Below are 21,753 nucleotides of genomic sequence, written 5' to 3'. Positions count from 1 at the left end.
CCAAGCCCCATCCAACCTGGCCTTGAACACTTCAGGGATGGGGCTCTTTGAAGATCAAGTTCATGCCAGCCATACATAATCCCTTTTAATTTTCTAAAACCACTCTGATTTCAGAAATCGAGGCATTATCTCAGTTACTTAAGTGAATGCGCCTTTTGTTTTTCAGAAGTACCATGTCAGGAACTTATGAAACATTTAATTTTACTTTCTAGATTTTCTAGCCTCTTGAAACTGTGAAATTACCATGTGCTATAGTGGAGGTGATACTTTGAGCAAACACCCTGGAGAGGCTGCAGGAGAGAATGAGCCACATTGAGGGAAACGGGGGATGGTGGATCCATCCCCACCATTGCCGGACTGCCTCATCCCTCACCTCACGTTATTCCTGATCCCGCCTCACCCCTCTCACTGCTTCATCCATCTCACCTCTCACTGCTTCATCCATCTCACCTCTCACTGCTTCATCCATCTCGCCTCTCACTGCTTCATCCATCTCACCTCACACTGCTTCATCCATCTGACCTCTCACTGCTTCATCCATCTCGCCTCACACTGCTTCATCCATCTCGCCTCTCACTGCTTCATCCATCCCACCCCTCACACTGTTTCATCCATCCTGCCTCACACTGCTTCATCCATCCTCATCCCTCACACCGCTTCATCCATCCCGCCTCACCCCTCACACCGCTCCATCCCTCATCCCGTCTTATTCCGCTTTATCTCTCACACCGCCTCATCCTTCATCCCGCTTCATCCCTCACCTCACACCGCTTCATCCATCCTCCTCCCTTACACCGCTTCATCCATCCCCCCTCACACCGCTTCATCCATCCCTCCTCACCCCTCACACTGCTCCATCCCTCATCCCGTCTCATTCTGCTTTATCTCTCACACCGCTCCATCCCTCATCCCGCTCCGTCCCTCTTTACTCCTCACCCTCCCCACACCCCTCAGGCCGCCTCACCCCGCCCCCCGCCCGTTGCCAGGGAGCCGCCGTTGCCATGGGAGGCGGCGGCGCGCATGCGCCCGCCCGCGGGAGTGCCCGGATGCAGCGGGAGGAGGCGCTGCCGCCATATTTGCCCGGAGAGCAGCGAGCTGGTAGCTGCCGAGCCCCCCGGACCCATCGGCTGCCATCCGCCCCGCGCAGTCCCCGCCGCCGCCCCGCCCGTAGGACATGGACGATCGGGAGGACCTCGTCTATCAGGCCAAGTTGGCTGAGCAGGCTGAGCGCTACGATGGTGAGCGCGCGGGCTCGGGAGGCCGTGCACGGCCAAGGGGAGAGGGAGGGAGGGAGGGAGCGGCCACAAAATGGCGGCTGGGCGGGGGAGGGGGGCAGGGGCGGAGGAGGGGGCGCACACAAAATGGCGACGGGGAGCGCCCTGAGGGGCCGCTGGAAGCGGGGATGGGGGGCCCGGGCGAGGGGGTGTCTCGGGCCGGGGCGGGGCCCGGGGCGGGGGGCGGTGGCGGCAGGAGCCGGGAATAAAATGGCGGCCGCGAAGGGCGAGTCCTGGAGGGGGGGCAGGGGCGCCGCCCCCGCCTCGGGGAGCCCCACAAAGAGACCCCGCTGCCCCTCACGGCGCCGCGAGGTCCGGCCGGGCCCGGCTCCGCTCCCCGGCCGGCGGCGCGGGGCGAGGGCGGCTCGCCGCAGACAACGCCCATCCGAGCGCTCCGGAGGGGGGGCCCGGCCCTCGGCCCCTCGCCGGCCGTGCTCCTGGGGGGTCCCCGGGGACCGGGCTGCGCTTCTTTCTCTCCTTCTACCTGGAGATCCTGCTGCCCCTGGCAAAGCCAGAGAGAGCGAGTTCTCACCCTGCAGGGAGCGAGTACATGATTCACTGCCCAAAGAAAACGCATACGCTTTCATTATGTGGTAGAAATTATTACAGGTAGTTTTACTTTCCCAGCGTCTTCTTTTCATCCTTTCTCCCCTTTAAGTTTGTGCTCTATCCCTGATCGTTTAATATCCATGATGATTTAATATCTGGGGGAAAAGTGGTAGAGGGGAGGAACTGGCAACCCTGGGTGGTGTCTCTTGCCCCAAAAATGTCTGTCTTGCAACTGTTCCTTTTAAACATGGTTCCCCTGCATATAATAGAAAGGGCCTTTAATTTTCTCGACTCTTCTGAGACTGTTACTTTGCCCTGAGAGCTGTGATTACTCATTTGAAGTGAAATAAATATATGTATGTAGAATGTGTGAATGCAGTAACACTTCATTTTGGAGAGGTAAGAAGACACTTCACATAATTTCTGTTCATAAATTTTTATAGACACCATGACCAAGTTCTCACCAAATGACAAATTTTTACTGACTTGTGCTTAAAAAACATCTGATGGCACCATTGCAGAACATCTGAAAAATGCACGTTTTGGGGAGGAAAAGAAACTAAAACAAAAAGAAGGCTTAAATAAGATTCCATTCAATTAGGGTTCTGATGGGAAAATAATTTAGAATTAATAGTACCACTAAAGGAAAGCAATCAGGCTGTCTCCACAATAACTGAAAAACTTTGAGAAAGAAAATGCCCCCCAGAAATCAGGTATTTGGATACAACAATTACCTTGAGTAGAGGGGCACATCCATATTCCACAGTAAGTTGCAACTTCTGCTGAGGAGGGAAGGGTTCTCCACCTGGTATGGAGGAGTCAGTGCCACTGAAAGTGTTGGCTTTGATTTGAGTGGAAACCCAACATCCTGGAGGAATCATCATCCTTGGGAGCTCTTGAGGCATGACTGTCTTTCTGGGTTTTTCTGAAGTCAGCAGTAAATCACTTTGTTAGAAGGTAATAGGACTCTACCCCATGGCACAGATCTGCAATGCAAACTTCCTGTCAACTAATAAAAATTGATTGGGAAGGATTATTGCCTTGGTGCAGCATTTCCCTGGGTGGACTTTTGGTTCTCCCAGTACCATGAATGTTTGTGAGCAGCCCAGAGAAAATGTAGAAGACTTGTTGTGCTGCATTGCTTCTGAATGGGCACGAGACTTGTTACAGTTTAGGAGGGAGCAATGAACCTAAAGTTCTCTTGTTTAAATCAGTGCTGTGGGTTTTGGGCTTCCAGAGTTTTTAGGAATCAAGTTGGGTGAACGTAATTTAAGATGCACCCTCTAATTCTGCCAGCTGCTCTAAATGCATCTTCACTTCTCTCATGTCCATGGCCTGGAAGAAAATGTACTGTAGATATTGTTTTATCATTTAATTCTGTGTTCTTGTTTAGCTGAAACAATTAAAAATGATTGGCATAATTTGTTCTTGTTTATGTGAAATAATGCAGTTCTGCCAAGATGATAGCTGAGACTGCTGAATAATTCTGTGAACAAAGTGATTTGAGAAGCAATATAAGGAGAGAGTAAGCTACTCCAATTTTGCTCCTCAGTTTGATCTTTGAGGTGCACGATTATTAGGCCACAGTTCTTAATGAACACGTACAAAATGGGGTGATGGTAAGTATTGGCTACAGATACACTGGAATACAAGACCCTTGGGTAAATCAAATATGAGTTTGTTAATTTTTTTGTGTTTAACATTAGGATAACTGTAAACTTGTGTCCCATCTTTCTCCTGGAGACTGGAAGAGTGGTGGGTTGCTATTTATGTAGGGCTCATGGCATTTATAGCAGCACTTATGGTGGGCATCCAACTGTGGCTTCTTTGGTGTTACTTACCTGACCCACTTAGGGAATTCCTGAAGTCTTGGGAGCTGCATTTGTGAGTGGTTGGGAATCTAGTCTTGTGTTTGTACTGTCCTCAGGATGGTGGCCCAGATTAAGAGGACAACTTTCTAGGTACTTTTGCAGTGTAAGTAGCACTTAAACCCTGATCTCCAAGAGATTTGGGTGTCTGACTATCTTCACAGATCTGCTTAGGCATGTTATGGCAAATCTCAAAATGCCAGGAAGCTTACTGGCAGTACAGGAAGCTTGGTGAGAAATCTCACTCACTGCTGTTCCTTATTGGTAGAGTAATATATAACTAAATGGACTCCTTTTTTGGAAAACAATTGGAGTAAGTGATATTGTGGAGCTCTTTATATCAAGAGGATGTAGAGAATTCCTGTAGACTGCTGCTGAATATTGAAACCAATTCCTCTTTGTGGAAGCTGGGAACATCTTTGTTTCATGTGAGGAACACTATGGCTCAAGGCAGACTATGAGCAGATGCTTCCAACAGCTGCTTTGTACAAGTCTTGAAATACATTACTTGGGTGAGGTGAAATTGGGGTTTTCCCCCTCAAAACCAGAGAATAGGTCAAGGTACAGGTAAGAACAGCCAGCCCACCCATGACAGGTCTGTGCTTCCCAGCACAGCAGGCTAACAGCTGCTCCCTTTGTCTCTAGAAATTATCTGTCAGGGAAATGTGTCTTCATCACCAAGGCAGGAACGTGTGCAGCAGTAGGTTCAGTTCAAGATTTGAACCCTTTTTAGGAAGAACTGTCTCCTAGTAACAGGTCTTCAGCTTAGAGCCTAATGAGGAATCAATAAGTCACAAATTAAAATTCAAGGTGCATATTAATTTTGATTTGCAGAGGATTGGTCTCTTTCAAGCAGATGTCAAGCACACTTCAGTTTTTTGGGTTCCTCTCCCCATTAATGGTTACCACTTAGTGTGTCTGCTAAAGGTCTTACTGGTGTAGTGGGGGTGTGGCTGCTGTCTCTGAGCTAAAAGGCAGAAAAATCTCAGCAAATACCTAAGAATTGTAGAAATCCAAGAGTTAAAATACAGGCAAGACAGTGCTGAAAGAGTAAGACTGAACATTTTTTAAGTGGGAGTTGTACATACTGGGACATAAATTGGCTTGTGATTATGAGGAGTTGGGGGCCTTTGTCTGTAATGGCCTTCTTGAATTTCCTGAGGTACCAGGAGCAGACAAAGGAGGCAGAATTCTACAAATTGGATGGTGATGTCCTCTGCAAGGAGCCCAGAATCTGAACTGGTGTCCAGTATTAGAGGATTGCTCAGTAGCAGATCTCAGTCAAAGGGAGAGATTTTTTTTTATGAGAACCAGGCTTGAGATGTTTTCTTTAAAACTGAAATGTTTGTTAGAAATAGCAGATAAATCCTCTTGATGTAGAAAAGTAGATGTCCACAGCTTGAAGAAATTACAGGAACAATTAAAATTATTTTTGTTGCAAGAAGGGCTTGGGGTAGACCATACAATTGGTCATGCAGAAAACCCCATGTTGCTTGGATAACTTGGCCCTAACCTGTGTTCCTCCAAGTGTGTAAAGGTACAGGGCTGTTTATTGCAGAGTCATGCTGTCAGGTTTGGAAGGGTTTTGGCTGCACCAGCTGTTACAAACCTTACACAAGGAATGGCAGTATAATCCTCTGCTTTGTCCATGAAATCATCTTCAAGCCACTGTGCAGGTTGGATATTAATTGGTATTTTTTTTCCTTCTCTGCCTGTTGGTTGTCTTAACAGGGAATCCACCTGTTAGGTTCTTTTATGTTCATTTGTGTAAAATGTGTACAATGTGATGAGTGTGGAATGCTTCTCATTTGTGCTTTGGTCTGACCTTAGAACCAATTCAGTTCTCTAAATTAGAAGCAAGATTAATTTTTTTCTCTGTGAGTAGTTGTCTGAGCTGGTGACCAGAATGAGCCAGTTGAGAGGTCAGAGGGGTGTTGAGCTGGCAGGAGGGAGTCAATGGGGATGGATGGGTTCAGCCATCTCATTCCCTAAGAGAGCAGAAAAACCGTATGCAGGCACTGTCATAGTGTTTAGAGGAATTCCTGATGGATGGATGGAAAGAGGAGCTCAACTTCCACTTGGTTGAATTTGTAGCCCATCAGTGTGGTGAGTAGGGTGGTGCCCACTGATTCTGGGTGGATGTCTGTAGTGTGGGAAATGCAGTCTGTGGGCATTAATCTGCACACTTCCATTCATCTCTTACTGAGGAAAATACACTGGCCCCTATTTCTTCAGTTCTTGCCATGTTTGTTCCTAAGAGTTTGCTGCTACTAAGTTAGTGCTTCTTAATTGCTTCTGTTTCTGTGGCTCTCAGAAATGTTAGCCTGCTTCCCAGCCCAGATCCCTTGTGGTTCCACTGGTGGGCTTTCTCTGTTTGAGTCTCATATTCATACCCTGTTTCCTGTCTTTCAGCCAAGTGTTTATCCATGTGAGGACTTCCCTTCCTATCCCATGGCAGTTGAGTTCCTTAAAGAGCCTTGGGTGAGGGACCTTGTCAAATGCCTTTGGGAAATCCAGGTAGACTATTCCAATTATGTCTTCCTTGTCCACGTGCTTCACTTGTTCAAAGCATTCCAGTAGATTTGTGAGGCATAATGGAAGGCCATGCTCTACAATATAATGTTTATGCATATACCCACTCATTCCAGGGATTTTTAAATGTAATTCCCATTAACTTGACCCCTAGTGAGTATTAGGTTCGTGGTTTTGTAGGTCCCCTTGAGTGTCTGCTGGAACCCTCCTGGAACAGTAAACCAGTTTGTTTTTGCTGCTGCTGCTATTAAAGTCCTCACTGGGAGGTTACACACAACAGTTTAGGGTCAGATACTTCAAATTGCTGTGACTTGTTCCTGATCATCTTTTGTTCATTGCAAGGATGAGCGAGTACAAGACTAACATTTGTACCGAGTCTTTGAATACTGTTATTGGTGTGTGATCATCTGTGATGGACACAAGGAAAGATTTGGTTTTTCTGCTGTGTCCTCCATCTCCTCACAGCTCACAGGATGCTCATTTGCAGCTTTTAGCTCCTGGGACATTAAAGTAGGTACTGGGTAGCACCTTAGAAGCTTGAAGATTTTGGTTTGCTTTATTGCCCTTAAATAAGGGCAATAGAGAAGATTAAACTTACTTCCTTTTGCTGATGTTCTGCTGCTACTAAACTGAGAGTTAAGACAGTGCTTCTACTCTTCATTACATAATGTATAAGAATTCAGCTGTCTGGGTTCTCTTAAGGTTAACTTTGATTTGAGTATGATGGCCATTGCATCATCTTCATCCCATCTTTACTCAACAAGTTCTTTTTCTGTTCTTATTTTAATAAGCTTTCTCTCTTAAGTAGTTCCTCTTTTGCAAGGAAGGCAGACCACTATGAGATTTTCTAGCTTTTCCTGTGGTAACATTGAATTTCTTATAGTTCATGCATGTGTGTGGAGGCAAGGGGGATTTACTGCAGCATTAAAGTTGAAGTAGATCCTGTGTATTGTTTAAAGTCACAAAAAAATCTGACCCTGTAGCATCCTGGTCAGCGAGACTCAGGCAATGGACTGGAAGTTACAAACACTGTAGATTTTCCCTAACAAGTTTTCGTTAGTGCACCAACCTTTGTTTAGGCCAAGTGGTTTGTGTTGCAAGCACAGATTTGGACAGAACTGCCAGATACTAGCTATTCTTCTGGTAGGGTCTGCTGTTTCTTGTTTTGTAACCTATATTGGGAAGGTTTTTAGTCTTGCCACTAAATTTGCTGTACATCACCCATTCCTTATTTCCTTACCTAGAGATACTGCAGTTCCCCTGGATTTTCTGGATTTGTAGAGTTTAAGAAGCACCAAATATCTAGCTTCTCATTAGTCTCTGGTCAAGAGGCAGTCATTTTGTGGCCTTATCAGCTGTGCCCTTTGTTCTGTGGCTTGGCCTCTAAGGATGCTTATCATTCTCAACACTTCCCCATGACTTCTTAGCTTAGAGTAAGGCTTATTCTTTGTCTTTGACTTTAAACCCCAATCCCACACCATGCACCTTGCTGTTCCACAAACCTTTTGTAGGTGCCCACCTCTGTCCCAGCCCTTTGTGCTTTCCAGGCTGTGCCTGTGTGTCCTTCCTGGTGGCTGGAGGTGACTCAGCAGGGTGTGCAATGGGGAGCCAGCATTTTAATAGTAGTAGTAGAATATAGGAACCTAGAAAATGGCCTGACCATCATTGCAGATTTGTAGTATCTTAGGAGTTGTTTGGGGTCTCAGCTTTTCCTTAATATACAAACCTGATCAGACAGTGTTTATATGTTGTGGTATTTCTTAACCAACAGCAGGTGCTTGGGGAAGGATCTAAATCTAGGGCAAGTATGTCATTCTCCAGAATATTCCCCTCTCCTTCCACAGTTTAGATTTTTGGGATTTCCTGCTCTAATAGTGGCATGATCTGACAGTAGCATAATAAGGTGACAGCAACAATCAGCTGAGAGGCTGGAACTTAACCACTTAAATACAGCCTCTGTTTCTCTGAATCTGCATAACAGATTTTTCTATAATCCAGCATCTCTGGATTTTGTATGCAATGAGTTGTCATTACTGCAATAATCCTTCTTAATAAAGTGTAATCTCAGACTTGTGTTTTGTCTTGAATGGTCTCTGGCTGAGCTTTCCACCTCCTTGTGGAAAGTTCCAGATAGGTAAAACTGCAGTTAGAATAAAAAATATTTGTTCTGTTGGCAGGTATAGATGGCTTTATTTTTGTTTTCTGTTGGAGGAGATACAGATGTGTTGTCCCCTTGCTTTTGTGCTGCCTGTGTTCTTAAGATTTTTTTATCAGGCTTCAGTTTTCAGGGCTGGATGATGGCTTTACCATGAAAGACCAAGGTGTGTGCGTAGTATTTTGTCTTGTTGAAATACCAGCCCAGGTTTTTGTATTTGTAAGTAAAATTGGGCTCTTAAATTAGAAACCATTTTCTCCAACAACTTTGTGGATAGATCGATAAAGACTGATAAATGTTTTCTCTTTGGGTAAAACAGTTGTGTATGGGTGAGATTCTAATCTGTGGTTGTGTGGTTACCTAGTGACAGGATTAAGATTTTGTAGAGGAGACTTTTCAGTTGCTGTTTGGAGGTTGTGTACCCAGTGTGAGGGATTCTGAGGGTTTTGTGTTCAGAACAAATGGAGGAACCTGAGGTGCTCCCCCATCCCCCAGCATCCTGTTCCCAGGGGCTGGCACTTGTCAGGGACTCTATTTAACTAACAATTCATAAAAATGTTGGGTGATAAGGGCTGTTTGCTGATAGCAGTAGTTGTGAGCAGGTGCCTGTTCTCCCTTGGCTCTGTGGTTTCTGAGCTTGTGGCCCTGCAGGAGGGTGGTCAATGAGCTCCTTTGCCAGCAGAGATGCAACAGGGCTCAGACACTGACAGGAGATCCGTGTAGGGCAGGGGTTTGGGTTTGGCTTGGAACCAGCTATTGCTCACCTAAATTGGGTTTATCCCCTAGTGCACAGAGCTTGTAGATCTTTGCACTGGTAATAGATCAAATCCTGGAAAAGCCAAGCAGTTGATTAAATAAATTGGTAATGATGTATTTGAATGTACACTGAAAACAGGTACTCACTTACAGGGAATAGCAAGCCTTGTGTATAGTTTTTTATTTTAAATTTTCACACTAGACAGATGTGCTTCTAGGGAAGAGATAGTGAAGGAAGCCTGTAGAACAGTTGATAAAAATGCCCTTTTTGCCCCAGTTGTTGCAATTTCCCAGTACAGGGCAGAAGATCTTGGAAGCTGTTGCTGTTCATGTTCCTCAACCTCCACACTCCTGGACTAATTATTCCATGTATACCATTGTTCTATGAAATAAGTGTGAACAGATTTCTGTTGTCTTCATTAAGAGGCAGGTTTTCTATAAAAGCATTGTGTATATCCAGGAGTGTGACTGAAGTGCTGTGTATTTAATCCCAGTGGATAAAGCACAATAATAGAAACTGATTTAAAAAAAAAAAAGAATCTTTTGTAACCTGTGAGTTGCTTCTCTGAAGGCAATCAAATATTAGGCTTGAAAACAAGACCTGCATTTTTTGCTGGAGCTTGACAAAGATACCCAGGTCATGGAGACTGCAAGTCTCAATTCCTCATTGTCTTTTTTTGTCCACAAGAACTGTCAAGCATCTTGTCTTGAGTGAGCTCTGTTGTTTTAATACACTTAAAAATATAAGATGGCTTAATTTACATAATTTTAAAAATTCACAGATTTTAAGTAGATTCTTTGTATGAATGGGATGGTAAGGGTCATCCTTCAGGAAATAAATCACAGTACTTGCTTTATTTAAGTAGCAAATAGTAGCTATATTATATTGCCTGTAACTTAGCTGGTTTAAATTACTTAATTTTGTTTATGTTAATATGAATTGTGTGAACATGGAGTGCTCTGGGGTGGCTCCTAGATTCCTCAGCAAAAGCAGCTTACCATTATGCAATTGCAGGGTAGTGTTTTCAGCAAGTTTTATCAAATCTTTAGTGACTCTCTTTTACTTTTTGTGATTTGGAGAAGCAAAATCTGCTGATAAAAATAAAGCCACTATAAAATTTTGTCCTCCACATGTGGAGACCTGTTGGAGACTGATAACACTGTTCCTGCCAGGGAGCCTACAATCTCCACTGCTGCAGTAGCTGTTTGGGTTGTGATTTTGACATCTTGAGGGGGAAAAAAGATAGGTAAGCTTCACTTGTATATTTACACTGTTCTTCTAATGTGTCCTGAGCAATCCCAGTGTGGTTTGGTAATGAAAGGGTTATAACCTTCCTTAAGCAGTTCAGTCTTTGCTTCCACTGGAGTGTGGGAAAGCTGCTTTTGGTAATGATTGTTTTAACCTCAGGCTTGGAAATACTTTTCAACAGGCTTAAAATATACATTAATTCATATTTTGTGTGTTACTTTTCAGTGTAAATGGCTGCTTGGCATGGGTGTATATGGTTGCTGTGGGTACACTGGGATGACATTTTTGTTACCACTCCAAGCACCAAATTTTTCTTTTGGAGGTTCATCTTGCAGCTTTGACTCACTTTCCTAGTAACAGTACTCATACATCTCTACATGTATTCAAATCTGGATTTTATATTTTTGTTAATTATGCATTACACTGTGTTCCAGTTGACAAATCAGTGGAGCATCTGTAATTCCTCAGTTTCATCCTGACTGTGCCAAGAGGCAGATCACATTTGCTCATGTTTTCTCACTGTTCTCTGCCTTCTCCAAAGTGCTCTGGAGAACACACACTCCTGTAGGATTGTGCTCATAACTGTTACCCACTGTGGGAGAATGTTCTTGCTGCTGCATCCTTTCTGTCTGGCTGTTAAAAAAAGCAAACAAACAGAAACCCAAACAAAAAGCTAAAGTACCTTTAAAGAATTTTTGGAGCCTTTGTAAAATATCAGGTGAACATCAGATACTTCCTTTGTGTGTGTGCTAATTGATTTGTTTGGAGCACTCCAGGGTGAAAGTGAGGAGTGGCTGGATTAAAGGAGGAGGGAGCCTAATTTCCAAATGTCTTATTAATGTACAGCCTGTACTGAATGATTTAAAAGATGCTTCAGGTGTGAGAATAATTGCCTGACCTTTTCCTCCTAGAAATGGTTGAATCAATGAAGAAAGTGGCTGGAATGGATGTGGAGTTGACAGTGGAAGAAAGAAACCTGCTTTCTGTTGCATATAAAAACGTGATTGGAGCCAGGAGAGCTTCCTGGAGAATAATCAGCAGCATTGAACAGAAAGAAGAAAACAAAGGTGGAGAAGACAAATTAAAAATGATTCGGGAATATCGGCAAATGGTAAGATGGAGTTGGTGTTACAGCAAAGTGTCATTTAGCTCTGATCTCCTTGCCATAAACTGCCCTGCTGTTCCAGGTTGGCTGTCTGTGCTGACCTGCAATAGGGTGACAGCCTTGGAAGGCTGGAGCTTGTTCCTTATCTGGAGAGTCAATCTCTGGGTGAAGGGGAGAGCTGTGGTGTTTCTGTGTAAACACTCAGCAGGGGGAGGGCTTTTCCCTCTGTGCACCAACAGCTCTGCCCAGCATTTCAGCTGCACTGGCACTTCTCTGCTGGCACTGCACCTGCTCAGGAGGTCTCATTCCTTCCTCTCCTACCTGACTGACCCCAAGCAACTTCTCTTTTTTAATTAACCCTTTCAGAGGAGGTGTTTGGCAGTTAAGCTTCCACTTCCCAAAGAAGTTGCTTTGTGTCATGCAGTGACACTTTCTATGATTCCAGTTCTCTGTCCTGGAGAGTTCACAACATTAACACTTGAAATGTCCCTGGGGTAGGCTCTTCAGTGCTCTTCTTGGCTCCTTTGGCTTTTGTCACTCTGTTCCTGGGGATGTCATGGTCATCCCAGCTGAGTGTGCAGCAACCTCCAGGGCCTTACTGTTTTCTCTCTGAAGAGAGAGGGAAAAATTGATCCACATAACTTCATGCTGACTTAGTGCGTGCAGCTTTACCTAAAATGGAGAACTTGCAGCAGGCTCTGACTTCCATTGGTAAGGGCTAATGAAACCTCCAGCTCTTAGTGAGTTGATGTTCCCCTTGCCCTAAATGATGGTTTAGCACAGAGCAGGCATGCTCCCATACTATTTAAATCCCACACATTTCTGCAGACACTTCATCTCCATTATTTGAGGACAAGTGGCTCCACATGGCTCACATCTTCACTTCCAGAGAAACAGTGGAGTCTGTTATATCACCTGGCATTGATTCATATACCAGCAATGGAAATGATGTTGGCTTGGAAATCTTCTCCCAGGAATGGCTCTGGACTACTTTCTGTTGACTCACAGGGTTTCTGTTGCTCCATGGAATTGTTAAAGTTGTGAGTTTCTAATTTTATGCTGGCATGCTGATGGGATGAGACTCTGCCAGTTACATACAGTCCCAAATAACCTATTCTTGATGGGTGTCTAAAATCTCTTAACAGAACATAGAAAACAAGACAACAGCTATCCAGTGATTAAATTTGTTTTACATTGTGTTATTCCAGGTTCTTTTGCCCAGGGTCTTGTGGGTGGTTATCATCTTCTGCCAAAGATCTTTAATGATGAAACGACTTTTTCCTGATTTTCAAAGGACTCTAGAAATAGCCTTTATTCTGCATTTCTCTTTATAAAGGACATGTGCCATTCCAGATGGACTGAGGTACAAGAAGTACAAGTTTGTAGTGCTTGAGGTGTCTGAAGAGATGGAGAGGCCACAAGAAGTCAGTGTCATGCCAACAGGGTGTTCAGCTGTTAAATCCTGAGAGGGAGCAGCACTGAGCACTGTCACTGTTCCATACTGGAGGAAGGTGCCTGTGTCTGCCCAGCTCCACAGGGAGTTGTACCAGAGGTTCCTGAGCATCATCTGCAGCTGAATCCAGATCCTGTTTGTAGCTGTTGGGAGACTTAATATGGGTTTGGATCTGCTCTGAGTGTGTGAATGGCTTTGGCAGGATGGCCTGGGAGCAGGAAGGGCCTGAGGAGCATGGCAAAGGTTTGGATGCTGCTGCTTACTGTCACTGCTGAACAGGAGCACTCCTGCCCTATTGTGCTCAATATTTCCCTGAAGAAACAGCTTCCAGCAGAATTTTGGTCATTATGATTCCCTTGTCAACAAATTCTGCCTATTGTGGCATTTTCCAGAGTTAGTTCAGTGTTGGGAAAACCTTTCTCAGACTTGAAAGGCTTTGAAGAAGGAAAAAATAAACCCAGCCAACCAAACCTTTTCCCCCAAACCATGTCTGGAGGCCAGCAAGGCCAAGTTTGTAGCACTGGGGGGTTGGAGACAGCCAGCATCTCTAAAGACACCTCTCACCTACCACCAGGAGCTGCTGTGACCTTGTGTAGAGTGCTGCTCCAGTAGAAATGGAAATTTTCTGTAGTAGTTTCTGTGAAAGTAATTCTTTGGGTTTGGTGTATGTCAGTATTTACTGTAATTCAGCTCAATGCTCATGTTGGGAGTTTTTTGAGTTAGTGGCCAACATGACTTTGGGCAGAGCTTGAGGGATGGAGGTGTTGGGAGGGCAGGGCAAGGCTGGCTGTGTCTGAAGTGAGCACTGGGCAGGAGTGAGAGGTGAAAGAAATCAGGCTGTGCCTCTTCCCAAACCACTTCAGCTGAATGGAGCCAAGCACATCCATAGCCAAAAGGGAAAATGCCACTTACATGTTTCCTTTGTGGATAGCCTGCTCTCCTGGCTCCTGTGGCCATTTGGATACACAAAAGCCCCTGAATTTCTCATCTGGCTGCATCCCTGATGAGAGCACACTGAGCCTTGTGCTCTGCATCCTTGAGAGGCTGAAGTGGCTGCACACAGTGCAGTTTCCCCCCTTGCAGTCAAACCAAATCCATTCCCAAACCAAAGCACAAGTACTGACCTTCCCTTCTGCTCTGAGATGTGGCACCTGGAATTTGTTTTCAGTGCTCTGACTTCCAACCTGGGCTGTATTTTGGGACAGCTGCCAGGCTCTCCTACATTCTCCCTTCTTAGAAAGTGCTCACTGAGCCACTCTGTCTGGAACAGATCCTTTTTGTACAAGAACATTTAGTTTTGTTGTGGTTCTTTTTTTCTTTCTATTTTTTTTTTTTTTAATTTTTTTTAATCACCTTGATTTATATTAAATCTTTTTAAACTAAGCTTGCTCAGGACATTTCCATTGCCCTGGACAGAGCTGATCTCTGATAACTGTGGCTGATCCTTTAAGCAAAGCTGGAAAAGGTCTGTCTGAGATGAAATAGAAGTTTGTACATGTGTGGTTATTTAACTAAAGAGGATTAGAAACTGATTTAATTCTTTGCAGTTTTGCTGAAGATCTCTCTGCAAAAGAAGTCATTGAAAAAGAGGATCAAGAGGAAAGAAGTTTGCAGGAACTGACTGCTGGCCAAAGGTTTTATAGCTCTTGTAGCCCAAGAATATATCAAGTAGATTCTTCTCAAATGACCATATTTCAGCACCTTTCTTAAGCATTTGTCACATAATTAAGTAAAGCATCTTATTCTTCCTGTGAATGTCAGGGCATTCTGACATTTGTACATGAAATTTGCTGTCACTTAATTTCTCTAAAGGAACTTTTGCAGGTCTCTTAGTTTGTGCAAGTCAGTATGTGTGTGTATGTGCCAGTTTATAATTTATTTTGGATCTGTAATTTTAACATCTTTAGGGTTACAAATCATGTTTGGGAGCTGTGTGGTGATAAAAGGGTTACATGGCAAAGAAAATGCTTAAAGAAAGAAGTAAAGCAGATGCTTGGGTGGGAGGATAGGAAGGGGTGATGGACTGAGTGGGGCTGCTCCTGTGATCCAAGACCTGCAGTTCCTGGTACTTTCTTTAATGCCTTTGCTTGAAATCTCTCCTTTATATAAAATTAGCTTAAGCCAGAGTTCTCTTCAGCTGTAGCTGTGTGAGTTGCTGTGAAATCATGGAAAAGCAGCTGTGGATGAGTGACTGTGCATTAAACCAAGCACTCCTGCAGTGAGCTAGGAGGCTCAGAGCCAGTCTGCTGTGGGCAGTGCTGATGGCAGAGGAGGGGGTTCAGCCTTTCTGGGTGTGCTCAGTTTCTCTGCTTGCAGGTGTGAAACTCTGTGTGGTAAACCCTGACCTTGCTTTATGTTTGGAGCTGTTAAAAATGAAGGTTCATGTGACTGTTTTCAGTTCAGACTATTCAAATCCAGTATTTGTTTTTAAATTAGGCTTTATTATTTTTTGCCACAGATTTTACTGTCAGTGTTAATGGTTTCTGCTTTTTTGCTGAGTTGATGTGCTTTGTCTTTTTCACCTGCTTCTGGAGCTTGTTTTCATCTTGTATCTGACCTTTGTGTGACACATTTTGAGTCTGTTCTGATACTCCATGATTTTTGTCTTAAAGGGCTCTATTTTTAGAACTTTGCCTCCAAGGACTCACTAGAAACTGTTATGAAGGTGCCATTTAACTCTGGGGTATGAAGGAGTTGAGCTGATTTGTGTTAATTACCTTCAAATTGTCCCCTTTGCTGTTGCCACTTTTAGGGCAGCCTTCCAGGATCAAAAATGGAAGGAATTGAGTTGTGCAAGCCTTGCAGTAAGGAATTGCATCCTGAGACAAACTTAATGCAGTGACCTACAAGTTGTCTTCCAAGGAATTTTCAGTTCCACTGTTCAGTTCCACATTTCATCATCCATCAGTCCCTGCCTCTTGTGTGTGCCAGCTAAATGTGCAGAACTTTTTTGCTTAATGCACCTCTGCAGCAGCTGAATTTTATTTATTTTTCTTCTATCCTACCCTTCTTTGGAATTTCATGATGTTACCTGTTTGATATTTGGGTACTTTTGAAACAGCTGTTAGTCTTAAGTGCTCACCTCGCTCCCTCTTCTAATTTTTTGTTGTATTTTTATTTTTTTTTTCTAGGTTGAGACTGAACTGAAGTTAATCTGTTGTGACATTCTGGATGTACTGGACAAACACCTCATTCCAGCAGCTAACACTGGCGAGTCCAAGGTTTTCTATTACAAAATGTAAGTGCCTTCTTGAGAGGAAAGGCCTGAAATAGAGACAGAAGTTAAATAGCTGTAATGAGAACTTAATATACACTGTTGTGCAGCTCTTAGATATAAGAAACAGCAATTTAAGTTGAGTTGCTGATGTAGAAATCATAATCCCTGCTTGGGATTTTTTTATTTTGCATGAGCTGAGTAAAGAGAGAAAATAAGGTGTGTCCTGTAGTGCTGGTATAAAATTCCTTCAGCTCCTGGTGCAGTGTTGTGCAGACAGTACCTGAGCAGCAGAGTGCTTGGTGTGTGAGTATCTAAACACACTCTAATTTAATGGCTGGTGGGCAAAGATTACTGACTTGTACTGTTTCTGTTCTCAGGAAGGGGGACTACCATAGGTATCTGGCTGAGTTTGCCACAGGAAATGACAGGAAGGAGGCTGCAGAGAACAGCTTGGTGGCTTACAAAGCTGCTAGTGATATTGCAATGACAGAACTCCCACCAACACATCCCATCCGCTTAGGACTTGCGCTCAACTTCTCTGTATTCTACTATGAAATTCTTAATTCTCCTGATCGTGCCTGCAGGTAGGTGCTGGCTGACAGGGTGGGAGTATGGGAATGTGGTGGGAATCCCAGACAAGCCAGAAGTGTTGCTCCTTGGTAACTACTTTTCTTGCTTTCTTCCTGCTGATGTTTGCTCTGGTTGATGTCAATTCACTGGGAACATTTTCAGCATCACCATTTTCTTTGGAGTCCAGAGCCATGTGTGTGAGAAGCAGGACAAGTGATAACCTGAATTGATTAGCTAATGGCAGCTCAGCAGCTTGCCAGATGAACTTTGTAAACTGCCCAAGGTGTGAGGTGATTTCACATCTCTTGCACAAGCTGGAAGGAATGGTGGCACTGATTTCTGTGAGCATGTTCAGAGTGGCAGTGATTGAAGCAAATACCATTTATCTTCTGTCACTGCAGCTTACACCAAGTTTTTAGCAGCCTTTAATCAAGATGTAGAAACGTTTAATGAAACCAGTATTCTTGAGTTAAAAGCTTCTTAAAGCACACAAAATGATTGGTGTTAAGTTGTTCTTCTGGGATTGTGTCAGCAATATTTGTTAAATCTCTGTTGTGTCGTTGCAGGTTGGCAAAAGCAGCTTTTGATGATGCTATTGCAGAACTGGATACACTGAGTGAAGAAAGCTATAAGGACTCTACACTTATCATGCAGTTGTTACGTGATAACCTGACACTATGGACTTCAGACATGCAGGGTGATGGTGAGTGAGTCCTGCTGCAAAGCTCATCCTGACCCAGGGAGCAGGGAAATGGAGAGGCTTTGATGGTTTACTTCTGTCTCTCCTGATAATGACCCTCCTGTGCTACCTTAACACTGGGTCAGGTGATGGGGGTGGCACTGGGATTTTTGAGCAGCCTCTCAGCTCTCACTTGGAGGAAGGAATCAGCAATACTTGATTGTTTTTCCCTCCCCACGTGGCAGCTGTGATTATTGTAAAAGCAGTGACATAATTTATTTCATCTTTTCTTTCTTGCTGCTTGTCATGCTCTTCTCTGGCTGTCATTGCAACCAGATGTGAACCCCCCAGTGCAGGAGGAAGCACTGCACATGCTTTATTCCCCTTCATTCCAGGTCACTCCATGTTCTCACTGCCAGAGCAAGTGCCACATGTGTCCCCTGGCAGTACCAGAGGGTGGGGCATGGATTGCTTCTGTTCCCTAGCAAAGGATAGTACAGATTTCTGAAGTGGTTTTGGTACACTGAATGGACTTTGCCAACATTTAAACTTTCCCATACAATGCTTAGTATAAATCTACTCATTTTAGGGTTTCTCTCTTGGAGAGATAAGTGAAAAGAGCTGACTTTCTTTACTTCTAAGTTGGAGGGGAAGAAATAAATCCTGTTAAGATTATTTTGGGTACTTACAAATGCCCACATCTTAGAAACAACACTGCTGAACTTCACATAAGTGTATGAGTGTCTTAAATTTTTGGTAAGCTGTTCCTTGTAGGCACACAGCATTCCTGGGGGTACTTCATTGGTGGTGTGTCCATTTGAAAGCAAATGCAGAATCTTTTAACTTTTTCCCAATTCCCTGTTTTTATGTAGGATCATGGTTTTGTTTTGAAGTGTTGTTACTCCATAACTTCTCACTCTGCTCTTTGGGCTGCTGAGACTGGCAATGCTGTAAATCTCTGGGGTCTTGGCTCTTGGTTTATTCCACATCCCAGTGCTTAAGGCTCTTGCAGTTTCCTTTTCAAGGACCCTGGATGGATCTGTAAACACTGCAGGTGTTGAATGCCTTCCTTGCCATGGGTAGGGATTGGAGAAGAGAAATGTTTCAAATTCCCACAGTTTATATACAACCTTTACTTTTTTATACTGGAGCCTAATACCCTGGTGCTCTGTGGAAGCCATTTTAGTGGAGTGACAAGGTGGGGTCACTGTGGGGTAGTAGCAATATCTTCCAAACAGTGTCTTCCAAAAGCTCCTGATTTGCCCATAGCTGATGTCTCTCATGGATCTTGGCTATTGTAGGAGTTCCACAGGATTATTTACTGAGTCTTTAGATTTTGGAAAAAGAAGTAGAGATCTAAATGTCTTGCTCCACAGCATGGAAAATAGACATTTTGATTCCTAAAGTAATTGAGATTATCCTGGTTACTGGTGCCAGAAAGATAATGATTCCAGAATTGAAAATCCTGTAGGACTGCTTAAAATCACGGTGGAATTCTTCAGATCTAGGAAGAAAAAAAGTGTTTATGTAGAATGCTTAGTCACAGGTTAAGTTTCCTCATACTTTGCCAACACTCTGAGTGCATTTCCAACTGATGCTTCCAGAGCTCCATATTCCCAGAGGAGCAGAGCCTTTGAACAAAAAGTCAGTAGTGACACAGTCAGCGTTTCCAAGGGGTGGGAGAGGCTTGGACAGGGCCTTGGCATTCAGCTTTTCCCTGTTTCCATTTCAGCCCCGTAGGGATGTAAAGCCAGGCATGACCCAGCTGCTGCTCCCATCCCAATCCCTGTAGCTCTGCCATGGCCCAGACAAGTGTTGAGTTTATTTCCACGCTTGTAATGTCATCTCCATATGATTCCTGTTCTCCCCTTCTTTCCTGCTGTATAGATTCCTAAAGGAAATCCAACTGTTCATTTCCTAAAAACTCTACTTTGTAAGTCTCTTGTGGCTCACTGGAGTTTTCAGTGTCAGTTTTCCTGTCACTAACAGTGCCTGCCTCTGTCACCTGCTGCTGACAAATGCTTGTGTCCCTGCTGCCACTCCTGTGGCACCTGGCCCTGCCCAGGGATGATGTGCTTGACTAAGATCCAGAGCAACTCACATGTTTGGGTATTGAGCTGCAAACCTGGATGGATAGAAGAGTATTTGGGCATGGGAAATACTTCACAGTGGTCTGGTAGATGAGTATTTGCTGAAGTGTGTTGGTTAGAGCATGCTCAGATCTCCTAATCTGGGATAGGGTCCTTGCTTTCCTCTCTTAAATGATCTGATATGGAATTCTGTCTATAAACTTCATTGTTGTTGAATGTCCTGTGTTCCTAAGCCCCCCTCTTCCAAAATCTACTTCCTCTTGAACCTGGTGGTCATCCTGAATCTGGACATGCTCTGAGCAAACATTTTGGTTATCTGCTGGAAGTTACCAGTCTCATTTGATTGGGTTTTATTGCAAATTCTGTTTTTAATTACTGGTTTCTATTTATTACCCTGAAGAGAGTCCCATCTATGTAGTTACAGATACTTATAAGCATTTTTTAGCCTCCCTTATCAGTTAAGTGACTTGTGCATGTGTGATGGCACCAGCTGAGGTACCTGAACTTGGCCAGTTGCAGCAGAATTTTGGCAAAGCCCTGCAGAAGGTATTGCAGGGGCTCCATGGGGCAGCTGGAATGGAACCAAACTGCAGGAGTCCCATGGACAGACCCTGTTCCACTGGATGGCACAGCCTGGTTGAACAGAGACACTAATTTCCACAAGATGTTTTTCTTTAATAACCTCAAGCCCATGGTTTTGTGTCAGGTTGGACTTGCAGTAGGGAGTTTTTCATACCTTTGGTAATTCTGCCATAAGTGTAACTGGATAAAATTGCCTGAAGTACTTTGCAGTTGAAGCTTGAGTGGGCTTGGGCAGAAAAAGATAGAGATGAGTGTTTGGGGAAGGATCAGGATTTCTGATCCAGGGAGGTTTATCCACAGCTGTTCCCATGGTTTCTGCCTGGGCTGTCCAGGCCTGGCTCAGCAGGACTGCTCACCTGTGTGGTGTCAGTTTTCAGGGCTGGGGTTGTTTGTCCTCACTGTTCTAATGGCCTGGCTGCAGTTGTGTGTGAGGGTGCAGGTGGTTCCAAGGCTTAATCTCCATGGGAACGCTTCACTGCGAGCTGCAGTGTGGAGTGGGAGAGTGAGCCTGTATTGCATGAAAATATTAATCTCTAGGTGCTTGTAAAGCCATTCTGCAGCTCTCAGCTTTAAATGGTAACATTTTCCTTCCTTCTTCCCACTTGCACAGGTGAAGAACAGAATAAAGAAGCGTTGCAGGATGTGGAAGATGAAAACCAGTGAGACACAAAGGCCAACAAGAGAACCCATCTCTGACCACCCTCCCCCTTCCCCACAAAAACCCTCAGTGTCACTCTGAGAACCACCAAATCTGACTTTTACATTGGGTCTCAGAATTTAGGTTCCTGCCCTGTTGGGTTTCTTTATTTTTATTTTTTTTTTACACAGTTTAAAAGTTCTTAAAGGCAAGAGTGAATTTCTGTGGATTTTACTGGTGCCAGCTTTTAGGTTCTTTAAGACACTAACAGGACTGCATAAAGGCTCTTTCAGCATTACTGTATTGTCTCTGCCAGCTGTGGTGACATTGCCATCAGACCTGGATGTGACACCTGAAGGCCGTGTAGGGAGAGATTGGTCCTGGCCAGGTAGTGCTCATGTGGTGGCATCTTTCTTTTTTTTATAACTGTTTAAACTGAATTTTATACCAATGTTTCAACTTAATTGGGTGTTTAGCTCGGAGTTGTGAGGTTGCATTTGGGACATTTATTGTAGTGGTTTTACTGTATAAAAACAAAAAAAAGTTTCCAAACTGCTGAAATGTTGCTGAAAATCATGGTGCTGGTAACAGTTCAACAATCCGTGGCTGCTCATTCTTGCCTGTTCTTTACTTTCCCTCCAAGCAGGTTAGCATTGAAGGTGGCATTGATAAGCCTGCATGCGTGTTCAATATTTTTTCTTTTCTCCCTCCCCTCTCCCCATCTCCCTTCGCTCGCTCAACCTCTTTTGTTCAGTATGTGTAACTTGAAGCTAATTTGTACTACTGGATATCTGACTGGAGCCACAGATACAGAATCTGTATTGTTCTTACTGAAACACAGCATGGAATTAACATTAAACTTAAATAAAACAAACCTAAATTAAAAATGCCAACCATCACTATGAGTTTCTTTTAGAAGAATAACTTTGCTTTGTTGCTTGTACTAGGAACAGTTGGAGGGGGAGAGAGCAGCAGGAACAGCCTTGTTCTTCAGACAGGAGCTAAGGAAGATGTGGTCTGAGCGTGAGTTGTGCTGC

General features: G+C 44.0%; 1 protein-coding gene across 1 annotated transcript; it reads left to right on the top strand.

Moving 5' to 3' along the window:
* Nucleotides 1-990: 990 nt before the first annotated feature.
* YWHAE (tyrosine 3-monooxygenase/tryptophan 5-monooxygenase activation protein epsilon) lies at nt 991-21,609 on the top strand. The gene is made up of 6 exons (XM_056506759.1): nt 991-1,238; nt 11,295-11,494; nt 16,073-16,179; nt 16,536-16,742; nt 17,295-17,431; nt 20,690-21,609. Exons 1-6 carry the CDS (start codon nt 1,175-1,177, stop codon nt 20,740-20,742), a joined length of 768 nt encoding a protein of 255 aa, XP_056362734.1. The 5' UTR covers nt 991-1,174; the 3' UTR covers nt 20,743-21,609.
* Nucleotides 21,610-21,753: the final 144 nt, after the last annotated feature.

This window comes from Oenanthe melanoleuca, chromosome 19 (assembly GCF_029582105.1).
Source record: "Oenanthe melanoleuca isolate GR-GAL-2019-014 chromosome 19, OMel1.0, whole genome shotgun sequence".
In the NCBI taxonomy this organism is placed as follows: Eukaryota; Metazoa; Chordata; class Aves; order Passeriformes; family Muscicapidae; genus Oenanthe; species Oenanthe melanoleuca.
This window is presented reverse-complemented; position numbering and strand designations above follow the sequence as displayed.